This window comes from Silurus aristotelis (genome assembly GCF_946808225.1).
Source record: "Silurus aristotelis genome assembly, chromosome: 2".
Lineage (NCBI taxonomy): Eukaryota > Metazoa > Chordata > Actinopteri > Siluriformes > Siluridae > Silurus > Silurus aristotelis.
Window position 1 is genome coordinate 11,400,629 of NC_139575.1, and position 27,848 is coordinate 11,428,476.

The 27,848-nt window shown below is 37.2% G+C and overlaps 1 protein-coding gene across 7 annotated transcripts in view; it reads left to right on the plus strand.

Moving 5' to 3' along the window:
* The window catches only part of pde4ba (phosphodiesterase 4B, cAMP-specific a), a 171,362-nt gene that overhangs the window by 109,919 nt on the left and 33,595 nt on the right, over positions 1-27,848 (plus strand). For 5 of the 7 annotated variants that reach the window (XM_083566847.1, XM_083566848.1, XM_083566846.1 and 2 more), the window contains 4 exons: positions 11,969-12,169; positions 13,961-13,997; positions 14,144-14,214; positions 15,423-15,472. In XM_083566847.1, coding sequence (XP_083422973.1) covers positions 11,969-12,169; positions 13,961-13,997; positions 14,144-14,214; positions 15,423-15,472 — 359 coding nt within the window. Of the gene's footprint in view, positions 1-2,598; positions 2,747-11,968; positions 12,170-13,960; positions 13,998-14,143; positions 14,215-15,422; positions 15,473-26,078; positions 26,107-27,848 lie in introns of those variants that run through there. The other 2 variants (XM_083566850.1, XM_083566852.1) reach the window with 2 other exon arrangements.

Sequence of the window (27,848 nt, forward strand, 5' to 3'; positions counted from 1 at the left end):
CTAAAGTACATGTCAGAGCCCAAATGTCTTTACTTTAATTTCTGTAAAACGTGTAGTCGTACTTCAACTATTACCAGAGTCTTTTAAAACAAGAGTATTTGTTTATAAAGCACCTAACAACTACCAGGTAGAACCCGAGGTGCTGAATAAAGTGCAAATGCAATATGTATATTACAATAATAGTTAACATAAAAAGGTAAAATAATAAATAAAGTTCATATAAAAATAATGAAATTAATCAAAATCATAAAAGTAAATAATATAAGGATTACGGACACAAACGCAGGTGTGTGTGTACAATGTGTGTGTGTGGGTGTCTGTGTATGTAGTAGGGTGGATTTTGGTTTCTGTTCCCATTTTTTTAGAGCTGAATGAAAAATTCTGCTTATTTTAAGGAGAACTTACAGTGACATTTAAGATTTCATTATAGAGAAGCGGGGTGTGTCCTCTGAGAAGTTCATGCTCTAAAGAAAAATCATATGACACTGTGCATGTTAATAGCATGTTTATTTAATGTATTTTGGTAAAATCGTGTTCTTATTACAGAATTAGGAAATGGTTCCAAAAACATATATCCAAAATATTATATTCTATTTCATATGAATAGAATTATTTCTTATAGTGGATTTATTGTTGATGCATAACGTTACGCTTCCAAGTGCACTTCTTTTATTGTGATGAAAACCCAGTAAATTGTCTCTAACATGCTGGTTAATGGTAAGAACTCAAGCATAACCAAGGCTGCATGAGTTTAAACAGATGATATGTTTTTATGAATTGCATTGAAAGAATTTGTAGGAAAAATTAAATATTAATGAAAATATAAAAAAAATTAAATACATTTAATAAATGTTATATTCATAAATAAGTTAAATTAATGATTAAAATTAATTAGTTTTCAGTCAAGTGGCTTTTAATGTCATTTTAACCATGCATAATGCTATACAGCTTAATCATACATAAAACAGCACAGAACAGCATGAGACTACTCACAGCTAACTAAACTGAGCCGGCCTGTACATATGGTACATGTATATACAGTATTTCCCTAAGTACATACATTTATTTCCCTATTTAGGGACCAGTTTTTAATTTATTTATAGAAAAAATTAAATAAAAATAAGCAACAATGAGACAGGATGTAAAGACAAGTGGTGGCACAGTAGATAAGCTGTTGGACTGGGTTCAAATAGGTCATGGGTTGCAAATGCCTTACATGGTATAAATATTATGAATTGAATGTGTCTTTTTTTGGTTTCATTTCATTGACAGATTCTTGAGTCTTTTAACATCACAAGAAAAAAAAGCTCAGTGGAAATCCTTTAGCTTGTCAAGATTTCATCTGTAAGGCTGAATGAATAATTATTCATCATTAATTATTGTTATTACTACAAACTACTAGATTTTAGGTCTGGATTTGTGACTTACTGGCAGAGATTTTTCCATCTGAATGAACTCTCCACCTGAGGTTTCCTGTCTTGACTGCGCTACCGAAAAATAACATAACACCTTGTTGTAGAAGCTTTAAAAATACATCAGAACGAATGAACTATGACGCTTTCCGTTTTCATATTTTGTGGCCTGACTCGCATATGAGCCAAAATACTGGTGATGTTTATGGGAACATTTTTTAACTACGCTCCATCAGTTCCGCTGTCTGTTTGCTTGACTGAGTCTGTGTATGAGAGTGTGTGTGTGTGTGCGCATGTGCATGTGTTTACAAGCAGTGCATAAATACACCATACATAGACATGTTCTAGTCTGTGGACCTATTGATGTTTTTTTTTTTGGGGGGGGGGGGGGGGGGTTTGTACTGATGATGAAAACATCACACATATAAAGTATATGTGTGATATACATTATAGTAAAAAGTACATATACTGTATACTGTATAGTAAAAATGCTATGTAAAGTATATGTGTAATACGTGTATATGTGTAAAACTCATAACAACGTTTTACAAACATGGTGAGCATCTCAGAACACACAACACCTTTAGCCTTGTGGAGGATGGGATAGAAAATTGGCACAATATACAGTATGGGGTTTCCTTTTTCTGCCTTTCGAGAGCAAGAATAATAAAAAGCTTTTATACTGGATTGTATATTTAAAGAAGTAGTTTACATTCTTACATCTTTTCTTTTTTCACTGCATTAGTACAGTGAATCTCCCAGCCTGTCAGACAGTATCACACTTTAAACCAAGAGCATTCCAGCATGGCTCACAGGGGAATTCTTTTTCTTCCTGCATTGTGTTGTGAAAAAGCCTGTGAAACATGTTTGGTTGGTTAAGCAGCTGCGTGTGCGGGGAGAAAAAAATAAACAGGGCTATTACGAAGCTCTAAAATGCATTTCTGACATGTATTCTAATTACCTACATCAACGACCTGTCAGCCTTTATGTAAAAGGTCACACCTAGTGCAGAGCCACCAGTCAGTGTCCGGCCCCGGATTAGAGAGCGTGACTGTTTCCCTGTTTCCCCTCCCACTTATGTGATTCTGAGAGCCTCATGGTGAAGCATTGGGAGGAAGTGGCTACAGCATGGAGCTTAGCTCAGTGGGAGGGCTTTGTGTGTAGGGGGGTGTATGTGTATGTAGTCATGCTGGTCTGATGCTGCGCTGGTGTGTGTGTACAAGTGCAGCGGTGTGTCTCAGGGCCATGTACCGTCGCTCGCCCTGTTACAAGGGCAGGATTTACTTTGACTTTAGTGAAGAGGTGGTAAAGAGGCTGCACGCCTCCACCTTCAGGTCAGAATACTTTCCTTTCTTACACTTTTCTCATACTTGATCTCTTGCTTTCTGTCTTTGTTTGTCTCTCACTTTCACACTCCATGTCTTCTGTTGTGCATTAGGCTGTTCTGCATGTTTGTCTGTCATGCGTCTGAGTGTCACAGCACATAAGTTAAAGTCTCACAAACGAAACTAGGCCAACCCATGCACAAGTGGAGCAAGAGGACTCTTTACAACCCATCCGCATTTACTTCTTTACCTCTCTCCCTCTCCTAATCTATCTGTATTCTATGTAATCGTAAGCCGGTGTCTAATCTGCAGAATAGATTTTTGAGTCAGCCGTCAATCCAGTGTGGGAACACAGCTGCAGCGCAATTCATTCCCGTACGTCACACTTCAGTTTCAGTTCAAAAACAAACCCGAGTTTCACAAACATGACAGGGAGTGTGTAGCACACCTGTGACTTCTGTTTTTTTTTTTTTTATTGCAGCCTTAGCTGTGTGCCTAAAATCATCAATCAAAACAAGGTCATGGGGTTAAAAGAGATTAGGTTTTGCCCTTAATGGAAGACGAGATTGTTTGTCAGCTGCATGTGTATGAGTGTTTAGCTTGTGATGTCATTTACATTAGCAATATCTACTGTGGCGATTGTCATATTTTGAATCATAAGAAACAACACGTATCTTGTGTGCAGAGCGGAAATACACTCTGCTAGGGTCAATATGGCAGCACAAATCTCACACACACACACACACACACACACACACACACACACACACACACACACACACACACAAATGCACACATTTATTTTATACTTGGATTAAAGACAAACCAGAATCTTTTAAACAGCAGTAGAAGTAAATGAAAATGAAATTGATTGAATTAAAATAGAATTTAAATGTAATTACATTTTAATGTAATTTAAATGAATTAAATTAAATGTATGCCTTATACTAGACATTGGGATATGTCTTATGTAGGTAGTATAAATATGCAACCATAATGTGATGTATTGGTATAAAAAAAAATTGTGTGTGTTTGTGTGTGTGCATACATGTACATTGTGTGCATACATATGCTGTACATTGATCTCACAATCCTTTGCTGTTTAGTCTTTGTGTAACATTCTCACTTAAAACAGCAGCATTTATAAAGTAATGCACATTTTGAAACAAAAAATGAAGGGTTCCACCACACAGACAAGCCAGAAACCCCTTCTAGATTGTAACGTTTGCTCTAAGAGTAGAGCTTTGACTCTGATTATTAAAAGTATTTCCTTTGGCTCTGCTTCTCAGCTCACATCACATCAGAGTGCATACATTACATTATATAGTTTAATAGTGGTGTTAAATTCTCACTTCTCCCCGTTCAGAAGGAGTTCATTCATTTACTGTAGCAGCACCTCAGATAATAGTGCTGGCTGCAAGACAAATAGATTTACTATGTATTAATGGGAACATTATAACTCTAAAACATTTACAATTTCTATTATAATCATTAAGGATTTGTGCTGCATGGTAAATGTGTAAATGGACGATTATCATCTGTATGGAAAAAAGGAAAGTTGCTTAATACTTGTCACATGTACTTTACAGCACAGTAAAATTATTTCTACACATATCCCAGTGATGTGAGGAAGCTGGGGTCAGAGCACAGGGTAAGCCATGATATAGTGCCCCTGGAGGGTTAAGAGCCTTGCTCTAGGACCCCAAGACTGGCAGCTTGGTGATATCGGGGGTTGAACCCCCAACCTTATGATCAGTAATCACTGAGCTACCACCTCCTTTGTTTTTGCATATTCCAGCTTTTCAGGAGGTTCTGGTTAGAGCGCAGGGTCAACCATGGTACGGTGCCTACAGAGCTGATAGGGTTAAGTGCCTTGCTCAAGTGACCAAAAGTCCTGACCTTATGTTCAGTAACCCAGAACCTTAACTATTAAACCACCACTGCCCTGGTGTTGCTTTGTATAATATAAGGAGAGATTTTTAGCTGTATTTGAAAAGTATGCTTAGTCAGCGATGAAGCTTTATGTTTCGGTATTTTGACAAGAGAACGTCTTCAGGCTGGATATTGTTGCTCTTCAACCCGAAGCTGTGTGTGAGTGTTTATATGTATTATTATTAACGTCAGAGAGATAAAACAAAAGTATGAATACAGCACTAAGATAAACATTTGATTACTGGAACTAACTTGTTTTGTTAATATTCAACAAAGTGAAACATAACCATATAAGAATAGAATGTACTGTGCATATTGCTGTAGTGTAAAAGGAATAAAGCATTCCATGGCATGCTGTTTTAGGAAAAGAATCTACTTTGTGGTCTCACAACACCCTCTTGTTGGTAGTTGTGTTTTACTGTATATTAGCCGCTTTCCATGTAATACAATGCAGTTGGGAATGTAGACGGTTAATCCTATAAGTGTAACCATGGATACTATTATAATGCTATCTCGGATGTTAGCATAATGAGCTTTTTATGCTTATGATCTTTTCTCTATGTATTTGCAGTGTGTGTGTGTGTGTGTGTGTGTGTGTGTGTGTGTGTGTGTGTGTGTGTGTGTGCACGTACGTAGTATCTGTGCATACATATATACATACGCACGATGTGTTTGCGCTTATAATGCTGCATTGTTTAGTGAAGGTCTCTATTGAAACATTTACATTTATGGCATTTGGCAGACAACCTTTTCCAGAGCGACTTACAACTGAGCAGGGGAGGGTTAAGGGCCTTGCTCAGGGGCCCAGCACTTGCAGCTTGGTGGTGGTGGGATTTGAACTTGGATGTTGGGATGTTAAAACAACATGCCGACAAATAGAATATCAGTTCTTAGTGGTGGTCCAGGTCTAGAACACACATTTGGTTTGAGATAGAAACCGGTTTATCTTCAGGTCTGCTGCTATATGTAGTGCTCTATTGTGCTTCATGTGTCCTTCATAATTGTCTGATAGAGTGTAAATATTTTAGAGGCATGTCTGCTTACAGTGTTGATTTAAGACACTTTTTCACATTTTGACCATATGGGCTGTTTGATAAGCTTGTTGGGGAGCGCACATGACAGCATGTGTTAGACATTTTTGATTGTTTACATGCTATGTTGATGTACAGCACATAACCATATTTTGCTTATTTTCTTCACTTTCATTATACTTCAGCACATTTTTATGAATCGGCAAATAGTCAAATGGCAAATAGTGGTGTAATTCAGTGGAGGAGTAAAACATGTGCACCTAAACCCATACACACAGCTACTCCTACCACACGCACGCGCACACACACACACACACACACACACACACACACACACACACACACACACACACACACACAGAGTACCCAGACTAGTGCCATTCAGGGAGCTCTGCAGACTAAGGTATGTCATACAAAAAGCATTACACTGTTTCATAATAAGTGAAATCATTTGCCCCATGCTGTAACTTCATGCCATTTAAAGCAAAGCTCACAGCACTTCTTTCCTGGGCCACATTTGTAAAATGCTTCTCTCTCTCTCTCTCTCTCTCTCTCTCTCTCTCTCTCTCTCTCTCTCTCTCTCTCTCTCTCTCTCTCTCTCTCTCTTTCTCTCTCTCTCTTTTCTATCTTTCTGGTTTCTCTTTTAATGGGTCATTTCCCACAGATGTACAAATGCTTCGCTCTGGCTAAGAAAGTCCCCATCTTCCCCAAAGTCATGTGTCAAACCTGCAAACGTCATAAAATGGTATTGACCAGTTCTCCAAACGGCTTAATCTGCTCCACAAGACTGTATGTTTAATAAATAGATTGTCGCTTTGTTTAATAGTTATCTTTTTCTTTTTTTTTTTTTTTTGCCCTTATTGAAATCTGTTGTGACACTTTAATCTCTTATAAAAGCTATTAAGCTTCACCTGTTTAGCAATGTGGAATAATGAAAAATTCGAAAGCTTAAATATAATACAGCAAGCAACAAGTTGTAATTATAAAGTGATTTTGCAACACATTTTGCCTGCACTGTTTAGTTTTAGGTCATTCCCCTCCAACAGCTGAGGCTCCTTATCTGCGAGTGTAAAAGCTGACATGTCCTTCCTCAGCTACTGTATCTTTTCCCAGCTGTACTTGCAACGTCATAAAGCATTGAGCTGGTCTCCACTATTCTGTAAACATAAACTAGTAGGGACACCTGTGATTGGTTAGTCTCACTCTGACTGACAGGATAGAGAATGTGGACATCCGTTTCAGGACTGAAGATGTTGTCTCAGGCTCCCGGCTATGCATAATTGTTTAAACGGCATAAGCTGTAATTCTTTGCTGTTTAAAGCAGGGTTTACTGGCGCTAATTGTCATAGGTCAAAGCGCATGTGTTAAAAGTGTAAACACTAGTTGCAATTTCCTTGTTTTTACCTAATTTTAAATTAATTAACAATTTAGATATTTTTGGAAAGAAGACACTTTGAGCTTTACTGTCGATTATTAAAAGTTGATATTGCCCAAAAAGACAAGTTATAGATGGATGAAGTGTCTTCAATATACATTTCCCTCATTTAATCAGTCCTGGAGCAATCCAGAGTTCAGAGCCACATGTCTCATGAATTGATATCTCAAATATGATGAAGATGTCATGAAAAACGACAAACATTTATCTGAGACTATGTCTGATCCATTTCTCCCTCCCCCTGTTTGAGAGCCACCCGCTAGTCTCAGATGTCAGACTTTTTGTTTACTACTAACCCATGGCTGAAAATGAACTTCTAACTGCTGGGTTTATGGCAAAAACTGTCTAAGATTTTCTGGTTGGGCTGTAAGTAGTTATAAATGTGTGATATAGCCAAAAAGAAAACTGATATAACAGGATTAGCTCAATACATGGCAATTCATAAGCATGATTCAAGCAGGTACCTGTACCTACCACATTCACTGATGTTCACTGATGTTAATTTTGGCATTAACCTACTTAACAACAGAGCCCTTTTTTCCATTAACTTTTAAAGCAATGTTTTACCAGCTGTGCCTTTAATACTGGAGTAATATGTATATAGGTTTTCACACACACACATTTTCAGAACAATTCATAAGAATCTCTCATGACTTTCCTGGCTAGTTACCTAGAACAAAAATGGGTTGTAGACAGGATACTTACTCAGAACACATTCCTGTACGCTTCTTGTGCAAGTTATTGGAAGACGGTATTGTTATGTGTTTCAGTGCAGAAGGTGGCTTTTTTAAGGGATGGAAAGTTATTGACCTTTTGTTTCCTACACGCATGTCCTGATAATATCATTTAGCAGCATCTCTTATTTTAGCATCTGTTCAGTCATACCATTGTATCAGCTTTTACTGTCTGATGAAAATGATAGAAGACTAGGAAACAAAAGTAATTTGTTTGCTGTGTGTGTGTGTGTGTGTGTGTGTGTGTGTGTGTGTGTGTGTGTGTGTGTGTGTGTGTGTGTGTGTGTGCGTGCGTGCGTGCGTGCCTGCAACACATAATTTAACCATGTATTAATAGTTTTTTAAGCCTTGTTATAAGAGTTAAACTGAAATTTTACACTCATATGTCCAAATGCAATTCAAGATAGTAGTCTGTAAAGCTGAGAATAACAGGTTTTTGATTGCTTTTAGCACCTCCTTGTTTATACTGGGCACATTTTCTAAAATACTGTAGAATTATCATTTTGAGGCATCATATAAATCAACACCGCTTCAAACATTGTCATCAGAAAACTTGCCAAAAAAACGGGGTTCCACAAGTGCTGTATAGGCTTCTGTGCTGTAAAGGTGCTGTATAGGCTTCTGTGAATTACACCAGAAAACAAAAATAACCCATTCATTAATCATAATTATTTAAAAGAAAGTGTGAGAAATAACCTGTTAGTTAGTTTTCAAAAGATATTCCTAAAACAGAACAAATTATGTTGCATTGGTTTAAAAGAAAGTCTTGTGGCAACTCATTAAATACTTCATTGTACCATCGGGGGGGGGGGGGGGGGGTGCTATTTTCTGCTATTAAAATTGCCAATAAATCTTTTACAACTGTATATTACGTATAGTATTGTGTAGCAGAGTAATTTGTTCATTAAAAATATTCTACTGTTCCATTGTTTTCAATAGTTCCTTCTATTGTTATCTGTTTACGACAGTGATAAGAATATAAGTTTTAGTATTAACTTTTGTAATACTAATGCAATATGTAATATATCTGCGTAATAATGAAACTGTCGTTGCCTTTATTTTAAGAAGTTGCATTATTGTCATGGGAGCTTGGCATATCGGATAGACAAGGTCATGACTGCTAGTTCCTTATATCTGTTTTCAAGCCTGTTGTCATCTGGGGGTGTAGAGGGACTCAGAAAACAGGACATCCCATGAGATTGATTTTCCCCAGGGTGAAAAGAGTAGGCGTCACTTCTTTAAAAGAGTTTATTTCATCAGATCAAAAAGATCTCACACTCCGTGTACAGAACGTAAGACGAAGGACAGATGGTCATTAGTTCTTCCAGTTAGCCAAAGATTACTAAAGCTTTTTGACGTATCGTATTGACAAATCTGAAATAAGATCATTAAACGATTTCCTGCTATCGTAATATGCTACAGCAAGGTTTGGTTTTGTACAGGATAACGGTATATGGTTTAACATGGTGCATATTTGTACAACACTGTATATGGCTGCATTGTGTGGTGCAGTGCCATACATTATACAAAAGTATGGGACAGAATGGTAGATATGTGACCATATGGTATAGTACAAGTATGGTACAATACATTAAGCTATGGTAATACAGTATTATACAAAAAATTGAGAATGGTGTAGGGGATAGAGAATGGCATAGTAAAGTACACAATAGCATGATACAATGCAGTATGGTATAATACAATTCTGAATGGTACAGTTAAGATTTTTTATTTCACTATTCCAGCTGGGATAAATGGGTTTACAGAAGAAACATATTATGTTGCTTTTCAAGAAATCTGCAGGAAACTGGGTAATGATTTTGTTTCAGATACACTGTCAATACAGCACAGAAAGCTTTAGGAACCTTTGGCTAGCCTGATGAGGTAAAGACCAGACAAATGTCCTACATACTCAGAGTGTGAAATCTTTGTGACAGGATGAAATCAAGTTTCACTGAAGGAGCATGGCGCCCATGCCTTTCACCCTAGGGAAAATCATTCACATGGAAGGCAATGAAAGGTTATTATAATAGCAAATAAATCTGAATTAAGATGTTCATCAAGCACATACTCAACCATTCTGTATCATATAATTCTATACTGCACCATACTATACCATAACCATATCATATACAATACCATACCAGACTAAACTGCATTTTATTTTATACCTTAATGCACCATATTACACTTTGCCGTTTCATATAATATACCATACTTTACCATGCTACACCATGCCATATCATATAATATACCATACTTCACCATTCCATATCAGATACTATATTATTCTGCACCATACTATACCATTCTGTATCATAAACCATATTAAATCATACTGTAATTTATACTCTTCCATACTGCACTGTACTACATAATTTTGTATCATATACTATAACATACCGCACTATGCTGTATCATACCCTATTGCACCATTTTACACTATGGAGAATTGTTTTTCAGTACAATGCAATGCTTTACCATACTATGCACAACGTGACTCTATTATACTTTACCCTACTTTTTAATGTTGCACTTTTGTACTATTCACTGTTATGTATTAAATATGATATGGACATTTTCCAGTGATATTCAGAACCACTGCATTTTTGGTTGTGACTATCAGGAAGGACGGATGACAATAGTGGGATGTTGCTACATTGTAAGCAGAATAATGAAGTGTGTGAGCTTAGTCGACACAAGAACTCTGTCAAACCACAAAGCTCACTCCGATGTAGTGGTCACTAAGTGAGTCATGTGACTCAGTATCAGGAGATATCATTATCACAGGCTTCAGTGTGTGTATGTGTGTTTGTCTTTGTACTTTTAGTAGACCTTTACCTTCTGTAAAGGTCAGTTCTCTGTAAGAACTTAGCGTGAGAGCAAAAGGTTGGTTTTAATCAGCTGGGACGAAGTGGTACATACTACAATTACAACAATGTGCTTGTTGGAAATGAACCTAATATTTTAGAATATTTAATAAAACAAACTTGTGATGCGTACACAGATACCAAAAGCATACTCTAATATGCAGTTCCAAGTTTAATTTGCATTTGTGAAACTGTAAGTAGAAGATAAACATAGCTCTTCAGCTTGTCTATAACATGGCTGTCTCTCTCTTACTTTGTGGCTTTAAGGGCTGTCAAAAGCCATCAGTACACATGCTTTGAAACAACCAAGAGCCACAAGGACACTAAAACTCAGACCTCTCAAAAGGGAATGTCTTATACTATCAGTCTTCAGCAAACACTGAGATAAAGCCCACATTTTAACAGTGTTTGTTTGAGTTAAGCTTGATGTGCTTCCAGTGCCGGTCGTCTCGTTTGAAGTGGGCCATGGCCATCTCCTCCTCACTTCCTGAGGACAAGGATGCGTCTTGCTTCCTCCCTTACTTACCGGGAAGCTCTGAGACTTTCCAAAACCATGCTGTCTTATGGGACCACTTGTCCAAACTTCACATCCCACTACTTTTTTCCAGACAGTGAACTGTAGCTTGCTATCTTATATAAACATCTGAGATGCATAGAGTCTGCTATAAATGGACATCTCTGAATATGTGTAGAACTTATTATGCATGCACTGCTAATTAAAGTTTGGGGGGGAAAAAATTAAAGGTTTAGATTTTTTTTTAATAAGGCTTTTGATTGGCATTAGATGAATATTTTTTTTTACTTATTTTATTTTGTTTACTTTTTTTTAAATAAAAAGTTATGCAACTTTACCCCAAAAAGTTAGAGCTTTTAAACACTACATGTTTCAAAATAGGTTACTATAGTTTTGTCGAATTTGACTATTTCCTCTAATTGGCACTATTTTTTAAGGTCAGTAAAACTGCTGGAGCAGCAGGTACCATTGCTACTTCACAGCTCCATGGTCCCCAGTGTTATCCCCCGTTTCTGAGTTCAGGTTACTGACCTTATGTTCTCCTTATGTCCATGTGGGTTTTCTCCGACCTGCCAAAAACATGCTGATAGGTGTTTTGTATTCGTGTTTAGACTCGTAAAGATCTTTTTTTTCCCCAGTGTTTTTAGTAGTCTTGCTGTGAATGTTTGTGAACTGAGCCACTCATGCAGATTGTCTGCTTTGTTTGCTGTTGCAGTTTCGATGTGGAGAATGGGCCGTCTGCAGGATGCAGTCCTCTGGATCCACAGGCCTCCCCTGGCTCAGGGCTTATCCTGCACCCCAACTTCTCCCAAACCGGACACAACCAGCGGCGAGAGTCCTTCCTCTACCGGTCAGACAGCGACTACGATCTCTCGCCCAAATCCATGTCCCGCAACTCCTCTGTCGCCTCAGAGCTGTAAGTTATAATAATAATAAAAATAATAATAATGTTAATAATAAAAGAAACTATAATCTATTACTCAGTAACCTGCAAAGAAGCATAAATAAAGTACTTGACAGTATTTTGATTACTTTTAGTTAATATATTATACAAAATGTTTTCAAATACATTGCTGGATTGAACTTTAAGTGAGAAAAAATAGATATATTTTGTAATGGCTCGAAAAATATATATTGTTAATTTCAATTCATTTTACTTGTATAAAAGGAGATTGTCAAAGCAACTGTAGAGAACAATATTACTACAGGATTTACACTGACCAGGTATAACTTTATTTTTAGCGATCAGGCATAACATTATGACCACCTGCCTAATATTGTGTTGGTCCCCTTTTGCTGCCAAAACATTTCTAAACCGTCGAGCATTACCAGCCTCAACTTCTTTAGCAATTTGAGCTACAGGAGCATGTCACTTAGATCGGACCACACGGGTCAGCCTTCACTCCCCACATCAATGAGCTTTGACCGCCCATGACCCTGTCGCCGGTTCACCACTGTTCCTTCCTTGGACCACTTTTGATAGATTCTGACCACTGCAGACCAGGAACTGGAGCTGCAGTTTTGGAGATGCTCTAACCCAGTTGTCCACACATCACAATTTAGCTCTTGTCAAACTCACTCAAATCCTTACATTTGCCCATTTTTCCTGCTTCTAACACATAAACTTTAAGACAAAAATTTTTTTTTACTGCCTAATATATCCCACTCACTAACAAGTGCAACGATGAAGAGATAATCAGTGTTATTCACTTCACCTGTCATGATGTTATAATATTATGCCTGGCCAGTGTGTATTTTACATTTATAGATTTTTTAATAAGCCGGAGGTGATGGTAGCAAGGAAAACCTCTCTAAAAGTTTTTGAGGAAGAAACTTTGAGAGTAACCAGACTCAAAAGGGAACCTGCCCTCATCTGGTTGTCTCCAAATATTGCGGTTATTAATAATTCCCTTTTATAACTGCATTTTTATTGGTCAAAAAGTACAATTGTGTAACCAGGAATTTAATTATATTAAACATTGTCTGTTTATTTAAAGTTATCAACTGTTTATTGATGGAGACTCGTGTACAAAGTAGTAATATCTTGTAATCTTGTGCATGTTTAGGCTGTCCATGTAGTCCTATCCGAAGCAACAGCAAGAATGGAAATATAATGCTGCATTTGCCAAACCATTTGGCTTATGTTTCTAATTACATCAATAAATCAAATATATGCTGGAACCATTTGAAAGCGTATGGAATGTTTCCAAAGGCATTTTAGGCTTATGGATAGCCTGCTGTGATATCTAGGCAAAACATTCAGCATAATGATAAGGCACAACAGCCTTTCAGCGATGTGTTTAAGAAGTGCATAAAACTTACAGAAGCTTGAATTAGGCTGAATTAGGGGAAGGAATTGTGGGCAGGCTGCAGCATGAACCAGCAGCATTTCCTCTGATGGCCTCAACTGGCACTGACTGCCTGCCATTACGTAAGGTACATTTCCCCTCTGACGTACTTTGACAGAATATTTTGGAACCCAGGGATTAAGGCGATTAGTGTGCAGTTTCACACTTTTTCCAGCAATTTGCAAATCGTCAAAGTAGTGAGTCGTCGACATCCTGTTTTTTAAGCCAATAACTCTACAGCGAAACTCTGTCATTCCTCAAACCTTGCTATAATGACTTGTCCATTATTTCTTCATGTGGTTTCGTTTTGATAACATTTTAATTGAAAACTAAGTTATCATATCCTGTTTTGCTTTTAGGCATGGGGATGACCTAATTGTCACGCCTTTCGCTCAGGTAAACACGACTTCGCGTTACTCTGTCGTCATTTATTTGATTGCTCAGCAGTAGACGGGGGCTGTTCTTGTTTACTTTGGCGCATTAATATTTAATTTTGTGCCATTAAACATATTTATTTGAATACTCACCCTGTCTGTGTCTAGGTTCTGGCTAGCCTTCGAAGTGTCAGAAACAATTTCACCGTGCTGACTAATGTACAGTGTACATCAAACAAGTAAGTATTTTTTTTCAAGATGTAAATGCACGTTTATATAAAATTAAATAAAAAGGTGAAAAAACATGTTATATGTACTATTTTTTTTTTTATTCTGGTCAAGTCTATATATTTTTTTACACTTGAGCTATAATAAAATGCCACCAGCTTTTTTTTGTTTTTAGCAAAGTTTTAACCAATTGAATCCTTATTTATTTGTTTGTCTCTTTATGAAGATACAAACAGAAAAATACATATATACATACATATGTATGTATGTATATAAAGAGATTTTCAGAACAAAATGACTTTTAGACCTCTTTTTTGTGTGCCCTCTTGCAATGAGCACATTGTTTTTAGTGATATTGTGTGCACTAGAACGTATAATTCTGTACTTCTTGTGCAATACGCCATTTATTGATTTCACTTTTCACATTGGGTATAAAAGTCATACTTCTGTGGTAAATTACATGAGGGAACAATTCCTACAGGGATGATGGTTATTCCTCATGAACCTACAGAAGCTATTGGTCAATAAAAGCCTCTTGACTTGACTTGGTCATTTCCCAGGCTGCAGTGTGCTTGATGAAGCACAAGAGGGCAGTATGAGCCCAGCGTAAAGCAATATCACTCAGCAATAAAGTGCACTGACCCCCATCTGATAATTTCCTCATCCTACTTTCCACTTAGCACTTGACCACTTTAAAGACGTTAATCGCCCGCTCAGGCCTTTTCCACGTGTGCGTCGTTTTCACTCTCCGCACCACTTTTTTCCACCTGGCGTCTGAGAGCTGGAGATTCCTCACTTTTATTGAGCCCAGGGATTATTTTTCCCCTTCACTTACCACAAGCTACGTCAAACCAATTAAGATGTTCTGTCAGAGGCGTTTGTTGGGTTCCGATCAAGTCTGTCACGTCCCGAGTCAGACAGATGGAGATTGAATCAATCTCACAGTCTGACTGGAAATATATTCAGGAAGATCAATCCTGTCTGAGAATAACTATAAAGATCTAGAGCGTAGTCGTATGTGCAAGACGTGATTTACTGCATTACATATTACACTTTATTTTCTATTTTCCTTTTAATAACTTTTGAAGGATAAGGTCACATTGCCCTGATAGCATTACACACAGAGGCGCACAAATGAATGTGGTAGATTTATATATCCTGTGAAATATAATAAACATGCTCAAGCCCATTATTATATGCACCCTTCTTTTCCATTTAGGAGATCACCAGCTACCACGCAGCCCTCCCTCACCAGAGTCTGTCTGTCTGGTAAGCTATCACACTTCATTATATTGCGAATGTGTAAAAGTCTGATTACTATTTCATGTGCTGACACATTAGAAATTTTGGCTGACTCGCTGTTTGAAAAAAAAATCCAATTTATCTAATCATTCATATAAACTGTGGGACGAATAAAGGTATATCTTATCTTATCCTATCTTATCTTGTCTTATCTTATTTTATCTTAAATATGAAGATTGTTTATGGAAGCAGGCATCTGACTGGACATTTTTCGTACTTTGTGATCTTTCTGATGCAGCGTGCTTATATGTGTGTGTGTGTGCGTGTGTGTGTCCGTGTCTGTGTGTCTGTGTGTCTGTGTGTCTGTGTGTCTGTGTGTCTGTGTGTGAGGGAAAATAAGAGATGAATGAAATGTAAGAGGAAGTAAAGAGCCATAAAGAACATTTCCAAAGAAGTCCATCCCACATCATTAGATTGGATTTAGCTAGTATAGCTAGTACAAACAGCATTCAATTTGAGCATCTAATAACCAGCAATGGTAGCAGAGTTCAACGTGAAAAGAAGGCGAATATAAATCCATCAGTATCATTTATGAACAAATGGCCCCTTATGTGGAGTACAGTTTTTTAAATGCAAATTTTGTCACATGCATAACCATAAACATTGACATGTAGTGAAATTTGTTGTTGTTTTTTTTAACATAAATAAGCCGCACATGTCTATAAGCCGCAGGTGTCTACACTGAAACTAATGTACTTTACACAGGCTTTAACGAAAGACAGTGTCTGTTACACGGTGTAACGGGTGAAATATTTTGTGCTTCCTTTAGGAGCCTCCCCCACATTTTTCCGGTATAACTGCATGTGTGCAAGACCGAAGAATATGTCCTTATTATTTTCTGATGCTCATTTCTAAGTTTCTTTGACTAATCCGTAACGCTGTGGCCAAGAAAAATAAAAAAGCACGAGTTTTGGAAACCTGTCTGTGCTTATATGATTTCTGTTGCAACTGGAGTTAGCGAGCTCTCCCTTCACCCAGACTCAACGCGTTACAACAGCTTGTATCTAAACAGTAGCCTACCAAGAAATTCATTGTTCACTGTCTTCCTCCTTCCTTTCACAACAATTTATCTGGGGAGTTAATCTTTTGGCATCGTCGTGCAGCACAGAACACAGGTGGGGTGCGTTTTTTTCGTTTCCGTTCGGAAATTTCATTGGTCTAATGTTATGGGGTTCAGTTTTTTGGCTTGAAGTTTGTGAAACCGGGAAAAACCCAGGAAAAATTCATGAATAAACCGCTTTGTTAATAATTTGGTAATTATTTAGGTATTAGGTCATTTTTACTCTGCCACAGTGTGAGGATTGTATTTCATTCACAGTACAACAAAACAACTGGGTCAGGAATGTCTTTCAAAGTGCATGGGAGTGGCATTAAAAACATCTTAATCACGTCTCTGCACTTCATGCAAAATACTCAGTAAAGGAACACATGTATAGTACGGGTGTAAAGGTACACGTATTTGTACATAAATTTTTCGGTACAGAGAGTTCAGTTCAGTACACGTGTACCAAATGCAATACTTTTTATGTGCGTAACACAGTTCAAAACTGAATTTTCTGAGGAATGTATAAAGTGGTGGGCCGCAAGTTTGTTTAGAATCTGCCTCACACTTTAAATGCTTTAAAAAATATTTTAATAAACTTGAGAACATACACAACAATGCCAGGGGTATGAAAAAAAAAATAAAAAATTTTCTCGTTGGCTATTCACTCTGTACCAGAAATACGATTTGTTTTACGCATGCGTGAAAACGCTAAAGAATCAATGTTGATAGCATTAGCCGCTAACCAGGAAGTGGAGAGGAGAAAATTCTGACAATTCCACATATCAAGGGAGTGAATGACTAAATGAATGAAGGATGAAAGTAATTTACACATTTATTACAGTATGCTGAAATAAGGGGAACAGTTAAGTAAAACATATATTTATAAAATTTAATATTAAATGTAAAACATACACACAAACACACACACTTGCATATTACCCAAATGGGGTCTAACAAATTAACAACTAACAAGTCTAACAACTATTTAATTAAATGTTTCTATTTATTTACATTTATTTAATCAATTTATGTTATGGCAATTTAATTGATACTCAATTTAATAATTGTAATAAAAACAGTGTATGCATTCATTTTATTTATTCTATTTTATTTTTATAAAGTATTAATTATTATATATATTATTTCATATTTTATTTTACCAAGCAGGCATTTCATTTGAAATAAAAAAAAGCAAATGTTCAAATAATGAAGTTAATAATAAACTGCTTTAATAAAAAATTACAAGCAATTATATGTTTTGCGTGACTTAAAAAACGTGGTACGTACCAAACCGTGAATATTGTGTACTGTTACACCCCTAGTGTACCGTATTTTTCGGACTATAAGCCCTTACTTTTTTCCCACGTTTTGAACCCCACGGCCTAAACAACGAAGCGGCTAATTTATGAATTTTTCCTGGGTTTTTCCAGGTTTCAGAAACTTCAACCCAAAAAACTGAACCCCATAACATTAGACCAATAAAATGTCCGAACGGAAACGAAAAAACGCACCTCACCTGTGTTCTGAGCTGCACGGCATCGGGAGAAAAAATGTTTTTTTAAAAGCACAACGATGACAAAAGATAAACTCCAGAGAGAAATAGTTGTGAAAGGAAGGAGTAGGACAGTGAACAATGACTTTCTTGGTAGGCTACTGTTTAGATACAAGCCGTTGTAACGCGTTGAGTCTGGGTGAAGGGAGAGCTCACTAACTCCAGTTGCAACAGAAATCATATAAGCACAGACAGGTTTCCAAAACCCGTGCTTTTTTATTATTCTTGGCAACAGCGTTACGGGTTAGGCAAAGAAACTGTGAAAAATAAAAAATAATGACATATTCCTCCGTCTCCACACATGCAGTAATACCGGAAAAGAATGCAGTGGCATGCTATTCCCAAAATACCGCTCTGCTCCTAAAGGAAGCGCAACATATTTCACCCGTTACACCGTGTGTAACGTGTCTTTCGTTAAAGCCTGTGTAAAGTACATTAGTGTAGACTTATAGACAGGTGCGGCTTATTTATGTTAAAAATAAAAATATTTGTAAAATTCAGTGGGTGCGGCTTATACAAGGGTGCGCTTTATAGTCCGGAAATTACGATATATAGAATATAAGCTTTTAGATTTCTATATGCTTTTTGAACATCATATTCTACATTTAGTCATCATTTACGGTTATAATAATCTCCACTTTTCTATGATGATGTTCTACTGGATCAAGGGCATTAGTAAACTCAGATACTGATGTAGTGTGAGAAGGCCTGGGGTGCAGTCCACGTTAACTTGTAAACCATAACCTTATAAAGCTCGCTTTGTGTATACGCGCATTGTCATGCTGGGACAGGTTTAAGTCTTTTATTTTAAGTGAAGGGACAATGTTTAACCATCTAAAGACATCCTGTGAGGTAATAGTTAGAGGAAGAACCACACATGGCTGGAAAAGTCAGGTGTCCCAATACTTGTAGTGTAGATATATACTTTTATCAAAATGGTTCATTTGATTCATCAAAACCCGCTTTATCTAGTTTAGCCAGATTTCTTAAGTGCCACAGCTGTGACTCGTCCATGCAGCCTCTATGTTTATAGAGGCATAATAATAAGCATAAAAACATCCGAGAGAATAAAAATAACAGTACAGAAAATCTTTTTTTTTTTCTTAATACCCCGATGGATTTGGCCAGTAACACTGTTTATGCTCTGTTTCACTTGGCTACGTGACTCTCTACATTGTTCCCAGCATCTTCTCTTTTACCATCATTCATCTCCAGGCTAGACTCTGGTGATTGAACCCGGTGAAACGCACACACACACACACACACACACACACACACACATAGAACATTACCTATTGTTGAGTCTAGTATGGGAGCAGTAGAAGCCCACAGGAAGTGGCAAGCACTTATTGCTGACATACTCATGGACATATATACACACACACACACACACACACACACACACACACACACACAGAGTACTATATTGCCCATACTTGACGTTGTTGAGTCTTGTTTCTGTTTATAGGCCTTGGGAGACTGGGGTGCAGCAAAGCACTGATGATGGTGTACGTGTGCACACACACACTCCTTACTGGATTTGACCCAATGCCAGCATAATTACAATAATATACTTTATAGATTTTACACCCTTATACACACTTTACAGTACACTATACACAAACACACCTGCTGAACCAGCCAAACAATACCATTATGGGGGGCTGTTTTGTCTGACTAGGAGGTCAGCACTTTGGTATAATGGCTGGGAAAATTCCATCAAATTCCCCTGCTTTGGCCTTGAGGGAGACATGGAGCGTCACACCAGAAATTCACAGATGTAAGCTGGTGTTTCTCTGAACATGAGCGTTTCTTTGAAACAGGAGGAACGCTGTAGTAGTTGAGAAATTTTCTTGGCTGCTCGGCTTGTTTTTTGGTGAAGTAATACTGGAAGGGATGTGTGCTTCTTGAGTAATGTAAAGCTTCCACGTTATACAACAATTCACACCGAGTGTGATTTTCAGGGTGTTTCAGTTTTGAAAATGCAAATCTTTAATGTCTTTTTGTTTTTTTGTTTTTTTTTAATTGGATTCGATGTAAAAGGAAACGATACTGTGAGATCGGTGCTGCTAACTTCCTCATACTACCATTTCAGAGGATTCATGAGTTCCTCTAATCTAGAGTCATTTACACAAGAACAAAGAGACAATCTCCGGTTAGAGACGGAGTAGAGAGGAGTATGAGTGAGCGAGGTGTGTAGTGTCAGTAGGAGGTGTTCCTGTCAGGTGCAGTGGGTTGTGATTGACGTCAGTCTGCAGAGTGCGGCTTTTGTTGACTTCCCCTCAGCCCAGGTGGACTGGTATACACTTCCTGAAGCCAGTCAGCCCTCATTAGTCTTACCATTATACAAACCCACAGTGACTAAGTTGCTTAGTGTGTTACATTGGTATTTACTTATTCATTTGTTTTTACACTGTGTTCAATTGCCATTAGCACACACTATTAAAAACTATGCCACATGTTTACACCACTGCATTGTGCAACAGTGAACCTGGACTTTTTTTGTTTTGTTTTTTTACTGGCAGGAGAATTTAAAAATTCTGAACAATGCAGTTGTGCTGGCAGACTGAAGTTGAGAATTTGAATCATAACCTAGAAATAGACAGACAGACAAATAGCTTTATTGATCACAAAATCTTTTTATCATATAAATTGCTAAATGGACAAAAGTTTGTGGACACCTTTCCATAAGATTCAATTTCACATGTAGCCCCCATTTGCTGCTATTATAACCTCCACTATTCTAGTAAGATGTTATTAAATGTCAGATACTTAAGTAGGTGAGGAGGCCTGGGGTGCAGACAGCATTCCAGTTCATCCCGAAGGTGATCATTAGGCTTGAGGTAAGAGCTCTATTACTCTTCTACTCACACCCATGTAAAGCATATTTTCATGGAGGTCGCTTTGTGCTCATACTGGAACAGATTTGGGTCTGCTATCCTACTCTGCAGCATGTAAAGACAATCGTGTGCATAAAACTTTGTGTTGACAGTCTGGTGAAGAACCACGTATGACTGTAAAAGTCAGGTGTCTCGATACGTTTATCCATATAATGTAGACCAGGGTCACCAACCAGGTAGCCCGCAAGAACCACATGAGTAGCCCGCAGGGCTTTTCTAAAAAGTAGCTGTTTCCTACATTTGTTAAATCATTGTTAATTATTGTGAGAAATCATTAACATGATCAGTGTCTTCACATAGATGAATAATAATTGATGAATAAGATGAATAATTCATTATTTATAATAACATATAATAAAAGGTAAATTGAGCAAATTTGTTATTTCAGATCAAACTGAAAACTGTGTGTATCAAACTGGTAGCCCTTCACATTAATCGGTACCCAAGAAGTAGCTCTCAGTTTCAAAAAGGTTGGTGACCCCTGATGTAGACTGTAAAAAACACATCATACAGAAGTCTTGGGCATTGAAAAAAGAGGACCTGGTGCTTTCCCAGTTTCTCTCGAACGAGCTGCAAAAGTAAAAAAGAGGCTTATGAGGAAACAGCTGTCTATAGCTGCTTTAGTGCTTCTCACAACAGGAACTGACTTGTTTCATGGACTCCCCACAACATAAAATATAACTATTAATGGAGAAAAGGTATGATGTGGCAGATGGTATCAGAGAAACAAAAACGATTTGGGATGTTGTAGCCATTGTTGATTATTTTTCTGCAACTGTACTCCTGTTGAGTTTTAGTTCTTACATGAAACTTAAACAACTTAAACACTATACACTTATTTTTTTTTTTATATATATATTCTGAAGCCAATGCTAAAACCTGATGACATTCCAAGGTCATGCAAGCTTCTTTTGCTCAGTTATGCTCACTGTGTCATTCAACATGTAGACACTTTTATGAAATCAGAAAAAAAAAATCAAAATATATATATTTTGTTATGTATTATTTTTGCTTATTTACACCTGTGCTCTCCATCTTACTTTCTTTTTCTTTTCTTTTTTTTCTTTTTTTTCTTTTTTTTTAAATAATGCTTTATGGCCCTGACAAAAACATCCTCTATATCCTCTGCAGACACAGTAACACTCTCAGGCTTTATGAGTCTCTGTGTATGCTGCGTGTTAGTGATGTAACTCTCCTCTATGGAGACAATGAAAATGATAGAACTTCTGACCTCCTGTCTGCTCCTAAACTGCTTCCTGCGTGTCACGCAAACAGGGTCAGAGGGCAGGAAGGAGAGCGCAGATTTTTCCTGTTTTTCCCTCACTGTTGGAATCCACCGGAACCCTGGAGGTGTTTTTCAGCATGTGTGTGTGTGTGCGTGCGTGTGAGCTTCTCTCACACCCCGAGCGATGACCCTACCTGTGAGTTAATGAGTGGGAAAATGTTGATTTTCATTTCTTTTCTTTTTTGGGCGAAAGATTGGCTGCTAGCATAGTTTTCACACACACACACACACACACACACACACACACACACACACACACACACACACACACACACAGGCACATATACAGTATTGATGCCATTTAAATACAGACTTGAGTCTAGGTCAGTTTATATCTTTTATCAGGACAAACTGTACTCTGAAGTGCTCTTAAATCCTGTCTTATCCATGGACACTCTGTGGTTGACCTTTTCAGGGCCATGTCAGAGCTGAGCCAGATGAAATACAAGAAGATTAACAAAATCTCCGGATTGATGAGATTTGAAAAAAGAAAGCAAATGATTGGTGCTTAGATTGCGTCATGTTTCGTGAGAATAATGCGTGCATGCTTATGTGAACAATACCTTCATATATTCTGGTGTGTATGCTGACATCATATGTTTATCTGAAATGTCCTGAAAGTGAGAGAGAATTAGTGAAGTTCCCCTGCAGCTCTTGTAATCAAGAACATTACAAGTACATATGACGCCACAACACTAACGTAAATGGAGCTACATTTAGTACATCATGCAGTCTTACTTCATAGGCATGATCTGAGTGTTAAGAATGAAGAAACGAGGTTGCCAGTACTTGAGAATTCGTTTCGGGCCACAGCGTTCTTCATACTTGTTTCCACGAACAAATACAAGAGCAATAAATTATTACACAGGTTACGGTCACTGCCAGAGCAATGTCGACACACACACACATTTTATAACCAAGCATTTGATTTATCATTTCTCCAACATTTGAACATCTGGGACTTTGAGAGTCAGTCTGAGATGCAGTATAGCCCAATCAGCACGTTGAGGAAGTATCTAGCCGTGGAGAATGCTGAAGTCCCTAACACAAGCCTTATGGGAAACAGTGATATGTGTTTCCTAGTGCAAGATAAAATGCCATGAAATGCGTTAATAGATGGCTTCTCTATTGAATTAATAAATCTTGATTGTTGTGTTTAAGCACTCCTTTCCTTTATTTCCTGTCACAGGAATTGCCTTTGTTATGCTGTTATCGCGTTATAGCTGTGTGTGATTATTTGTCATTAGGATTAAGGCATGTTGGTAGAACAGAATGTGTGCTTCTGTATCCTGTTGTGTCACCTCAATCACATATACACACCTACAGCGTAATACCTCGGTACACATTTCACTTAAAGGCAGTTTGTTGGATTCAGAATTAATGCTTCCTGATATTGTCTCAACATTATCGAACATTTCTCTTCTACAAACACGTTTAAAGATGTGATCCTTGGCAATCATAATTTTGTATCGCTGTAATGCTTAGATATGCATCGTAATGTGAACAAGTCTCTGAATCCAGTGGTGGACAGTAACAATGTAAATGTAATTCGTCACTGCACTTATCTGTACTTTAAGTATTTATATGTGGGGATTCTTTTACTTTAACTTGATAAAACTTTGGATAAAAACTGTAAAAGCATGCAGCAGGCCACCAATCAGGGGAGAGTGTGTGCTCTGTTTTTAACTTGTCTTGATTGCCACTTTGGGGTATCTATTAGCACAAACATACAGTTCAGCATCAGTTCAACAGCAAACAGAATATTTTAAAAGTAATAATACAAATAAACTTTAAACTAAAAATGCATGCTCTTAAATCCCATTATTTCAGCTGGTTCTATAGGAAATTGTTTAGCTATAATTTTATTATCAATTAGTATTTGATTAATATCATTCTATCAATAAATTGGTTTGCTAAAAGTGACATTAGAATCTTTTACATAAACTGAGTTGGTTAAGCAACAGTCCTGTGACAAAAATTATAATACGGTAGCAGTAATAAATCACAGTACTTTGGATACTTAAGTACATTTGAAGGCAAATACTTTTGTACTTTTACTCAAGTGAAAGTTTAAAGGAAGCACTGTATCTCTACTTTAACTAAAGTACATGCTTTGTGTACTTTGTTCACCCTTGTCTAAATCTGCTCTATTCTTATTATAAATTCTGAACCGAAGAAGCTAAAGTAGAACACTAGAGCATTAGGGAGGGAATAAAAGAGGTTAGGTATGCTGTTATAGGAAAACCATCAACAACGGGAAGGTGTTAATTCATAAGCATCCTGAAATGTTTCATTCCTGTTATACCATAGCAGGGTGTCATCATCATACTTTTTAATTATTTTATAGTTGCACCAGATGTTGTGGAATGTCCATGAAACAAAGCTCTTCCTGTTATCACCTGCATGATGTAAGTTTCTCTGTCTGTCCCTTTCTGTTTTGAATTTATGACAAAAGACAAAACAAACTGGATAAACTGGGAAAAGTCCTCTATGCTAAATATTTTGCTGTGGCAGAAACCGATACAAAATCAGTTCTAAAACTTGAGTCTCCTTCCATGAATTTTAAATATAAGGCTCCATGTCCAAAATGATAATCAGTAGAGTGATTTCAGTTCTACTTCAATAATAAATCTTAAGAATTAACATCAACATCCATGATTGCAACAACGATTAATGCCTATTGGCTAGAGAGATAATGGTATATTGGTTAATGTGGGCAATATTGCATAGCTTATTTGAATCATTATTTCAAACAACGGTTCGTTTGTAACTTTTACTTGCTACTTGTGGTGTAAAGTATGTTAACATTTCAGGTTGTAACATCCAGTAAAGATTTATTTACATTTTCTTTTAAAGGGATAATTTTTTGCAGAAGTATTTATCCTCTGTGGTGTGCTTCTTTTCCTGCTTTACGAAAGGAAAGTTTATTTCTGTTGATAGGCATGTGTGAAGATAATAACACAGTTCCATATCCTCAGGTGCTCTCTTAGTGTGTGGTGCTGAGATGATGTAAAGTGGTGAGACTGTTTGAGGTAATAGAGGAAAAGAAAATAGATCATGACAGAACATAGACTGAATATAAATTCTGAACGTGGTTTTTTTTAATGCCACATGCAGTGACTTTTATATACACTATATAGACAAAAGTATTGGGACACCTGACTTTTCCAGTAATATGATTGTTTTCAAAACTGTTACCAAAAAGTTGACGGCACACAGTTGTATTGGATGTCTTTGGATAATGTAGAAATTTTTTTTCCATTTGCTTGAACTAGGACAACCACATCTGTTCCAGCATTACAATGCCAATGTGCAAAAGCCATGAAGATATTTTGTACATGAGTTGAATTGGATGGCCTTGAGAGGCCTGCTACAGAACTCTCACCTTAATCACACTTAACACCTTTGGGATGAATTTAAACACTGACTCCACAACAGGGATCCTCACCCTACTGCAGTACCTGACTAGGAACATCTTCTCAGAAGAGTGGATTTTTGTATAACCGCAAATGGGGACTAAGTGTCAAATGGTATGTTCAAAAAGCACATACGAATCGGTTCAACTTTTGTTCATATAGTGCATGCACCATAATGTAGGGTTTCATACAATACTCAAGTTAGCCATGAAAATCTATCAAAACAGGTATAAAGTTAGCTATCTACGAGAATTGCTTTGAAATAGGTAAAGGTGACGTTTTTTTTTTTTCCACGTAGACACTGCAGAGGCGCTCGATCTGTCACGTAGACACTCCAAAGTTGTTATTCCAGAAGCCTACTGCTTAGATTGCCAGTCTGTCAACCTTATGATGCCTCCAACAGGTGCTGTTCATGACTCTATTCTTATCGCAGTGTTTGTGTGTGGCCTGTACGTCTGCACGTCTTATCACGAACACAAACAGACACGTGCAGCGGTCTGCTTTTATCAGGCGCACTTTTTACAAAGTATACCACTGGGAAAGCATCTTGGAGGTGTTAAGCTTGATGATATTTTTCCCCTTTATACTGCTGCAAGCCATCAGTCCACCTGTGACTAAAGGGTTCCTAGCACTTAATAGTAATCAGAGTGGTTTGTTATGATAAGTCTGTTTTGATTTGATAAGTGACTTTTCTTTATAAAAGATAACGTGGGAAGTTAAAAAGAAATTCACATGCACTTCCTTGTTAAGAGTCTAACAATTTAAAAGGAACTTGTCAAAATGTTTTAGCATGTGTAATCTGATAAAGTTACTTGTTATAGTTTACTAATGAACATCACATTGCAAAAACATTGTGGAGGAAACTTTCATATGAAAGCCCACTTCCACCCTATTGTAAAAACAATATGCCTAATTTTGACCGTATTTCTTGCAATTCTGACTTTGTTTCTTCCAATTCTGAGTTGGAACAACAACCAAGAGGTAGCTTGAGCTAACTATTGTGCTCCCGCTTTAGTGTTATAATGACAGGAGCTGCAATGGCTGCGTCTGCTTGGGTGAGAGCAGTTTGTAAAATAATGCCTAAAAAAGTCCTCTATGATTTTAGCCATGGTTTCACAGACCGATCTATTGACTGTAGCCTATAACAGAAAGCCTATTTCCAGAATTTCGAGAAATAAAGTCGGAATCTTGAGAAATAAAACGGGAATTCCGAGAAATAAAGTCGAAATCGTAAGAAATAAAGTCTGAATCGCAAGAGAATTAAAGATGGAAATAAATGTTTTTTCATCCACTTTGTTTCTCTCTCGAAGACAAAATCTTATAGAGAAACCAGAGAAAACAAAAACTTCTCTATCCCTAGTAGTAGATGCAGTAGTAGATGTAGTTCCTGTGAATGAACAAACCTATAATAAGAATACGGGTTAAACTGCTGCTTTTATAACAAATGAATCCTTCAGATATGAGAATTCACCTGGGCTTTATCATAATAATAATAAGGATGTGTATTTCAGGACTTTTTTCACTTGCCTTTTAAGGTGAGGGTTTATCTTACTAAGAACACAAAAGAGTCACAACAAAGATAAGTACTGAATAGTATACCATGTCTGTCATGCATATGGATTTTCTTATCAGTCTGTCTGTATTTTATCAGCAAACAAATAGGTTTCCAGCTTTATACAATAATAGTGTATATATGCTTAAAACCATCCCAAAGTTAGAGAGCATGGCCTTTACACAGTGTACTCTTCTCCATTGGCAAACAGTTTCTTTTGAGCACACATTATCCCTGCTCACTCCTCTGCCATTGATCATAACTTGACAACGTTGGAGTGTTTGAGGACTAAGATGTTATTTGCTCATGCATTTGGGAGCTCAAGTCTTTTCCAACAGTTAGCCCAACCCTAAAGCAATACCCAAAACGCCGCTCAGTGTGTCCTTGGCATAACAGCCATATCACTGCCATGCCATTTTAATATGGAATGATAACTAGATTAAAATGAAAAACAATCCTAAAGGGCAGGCTTGTTACAGTAAGTTTCCACAGTGCTGCTGCTGCTTGTCTATAACGAGACAGGTGTCAGATATAGGTCCACTTCCAGTTAAACTACTGGACCAGAGCAGATTATTTGAACAGGGTAGTGTTGA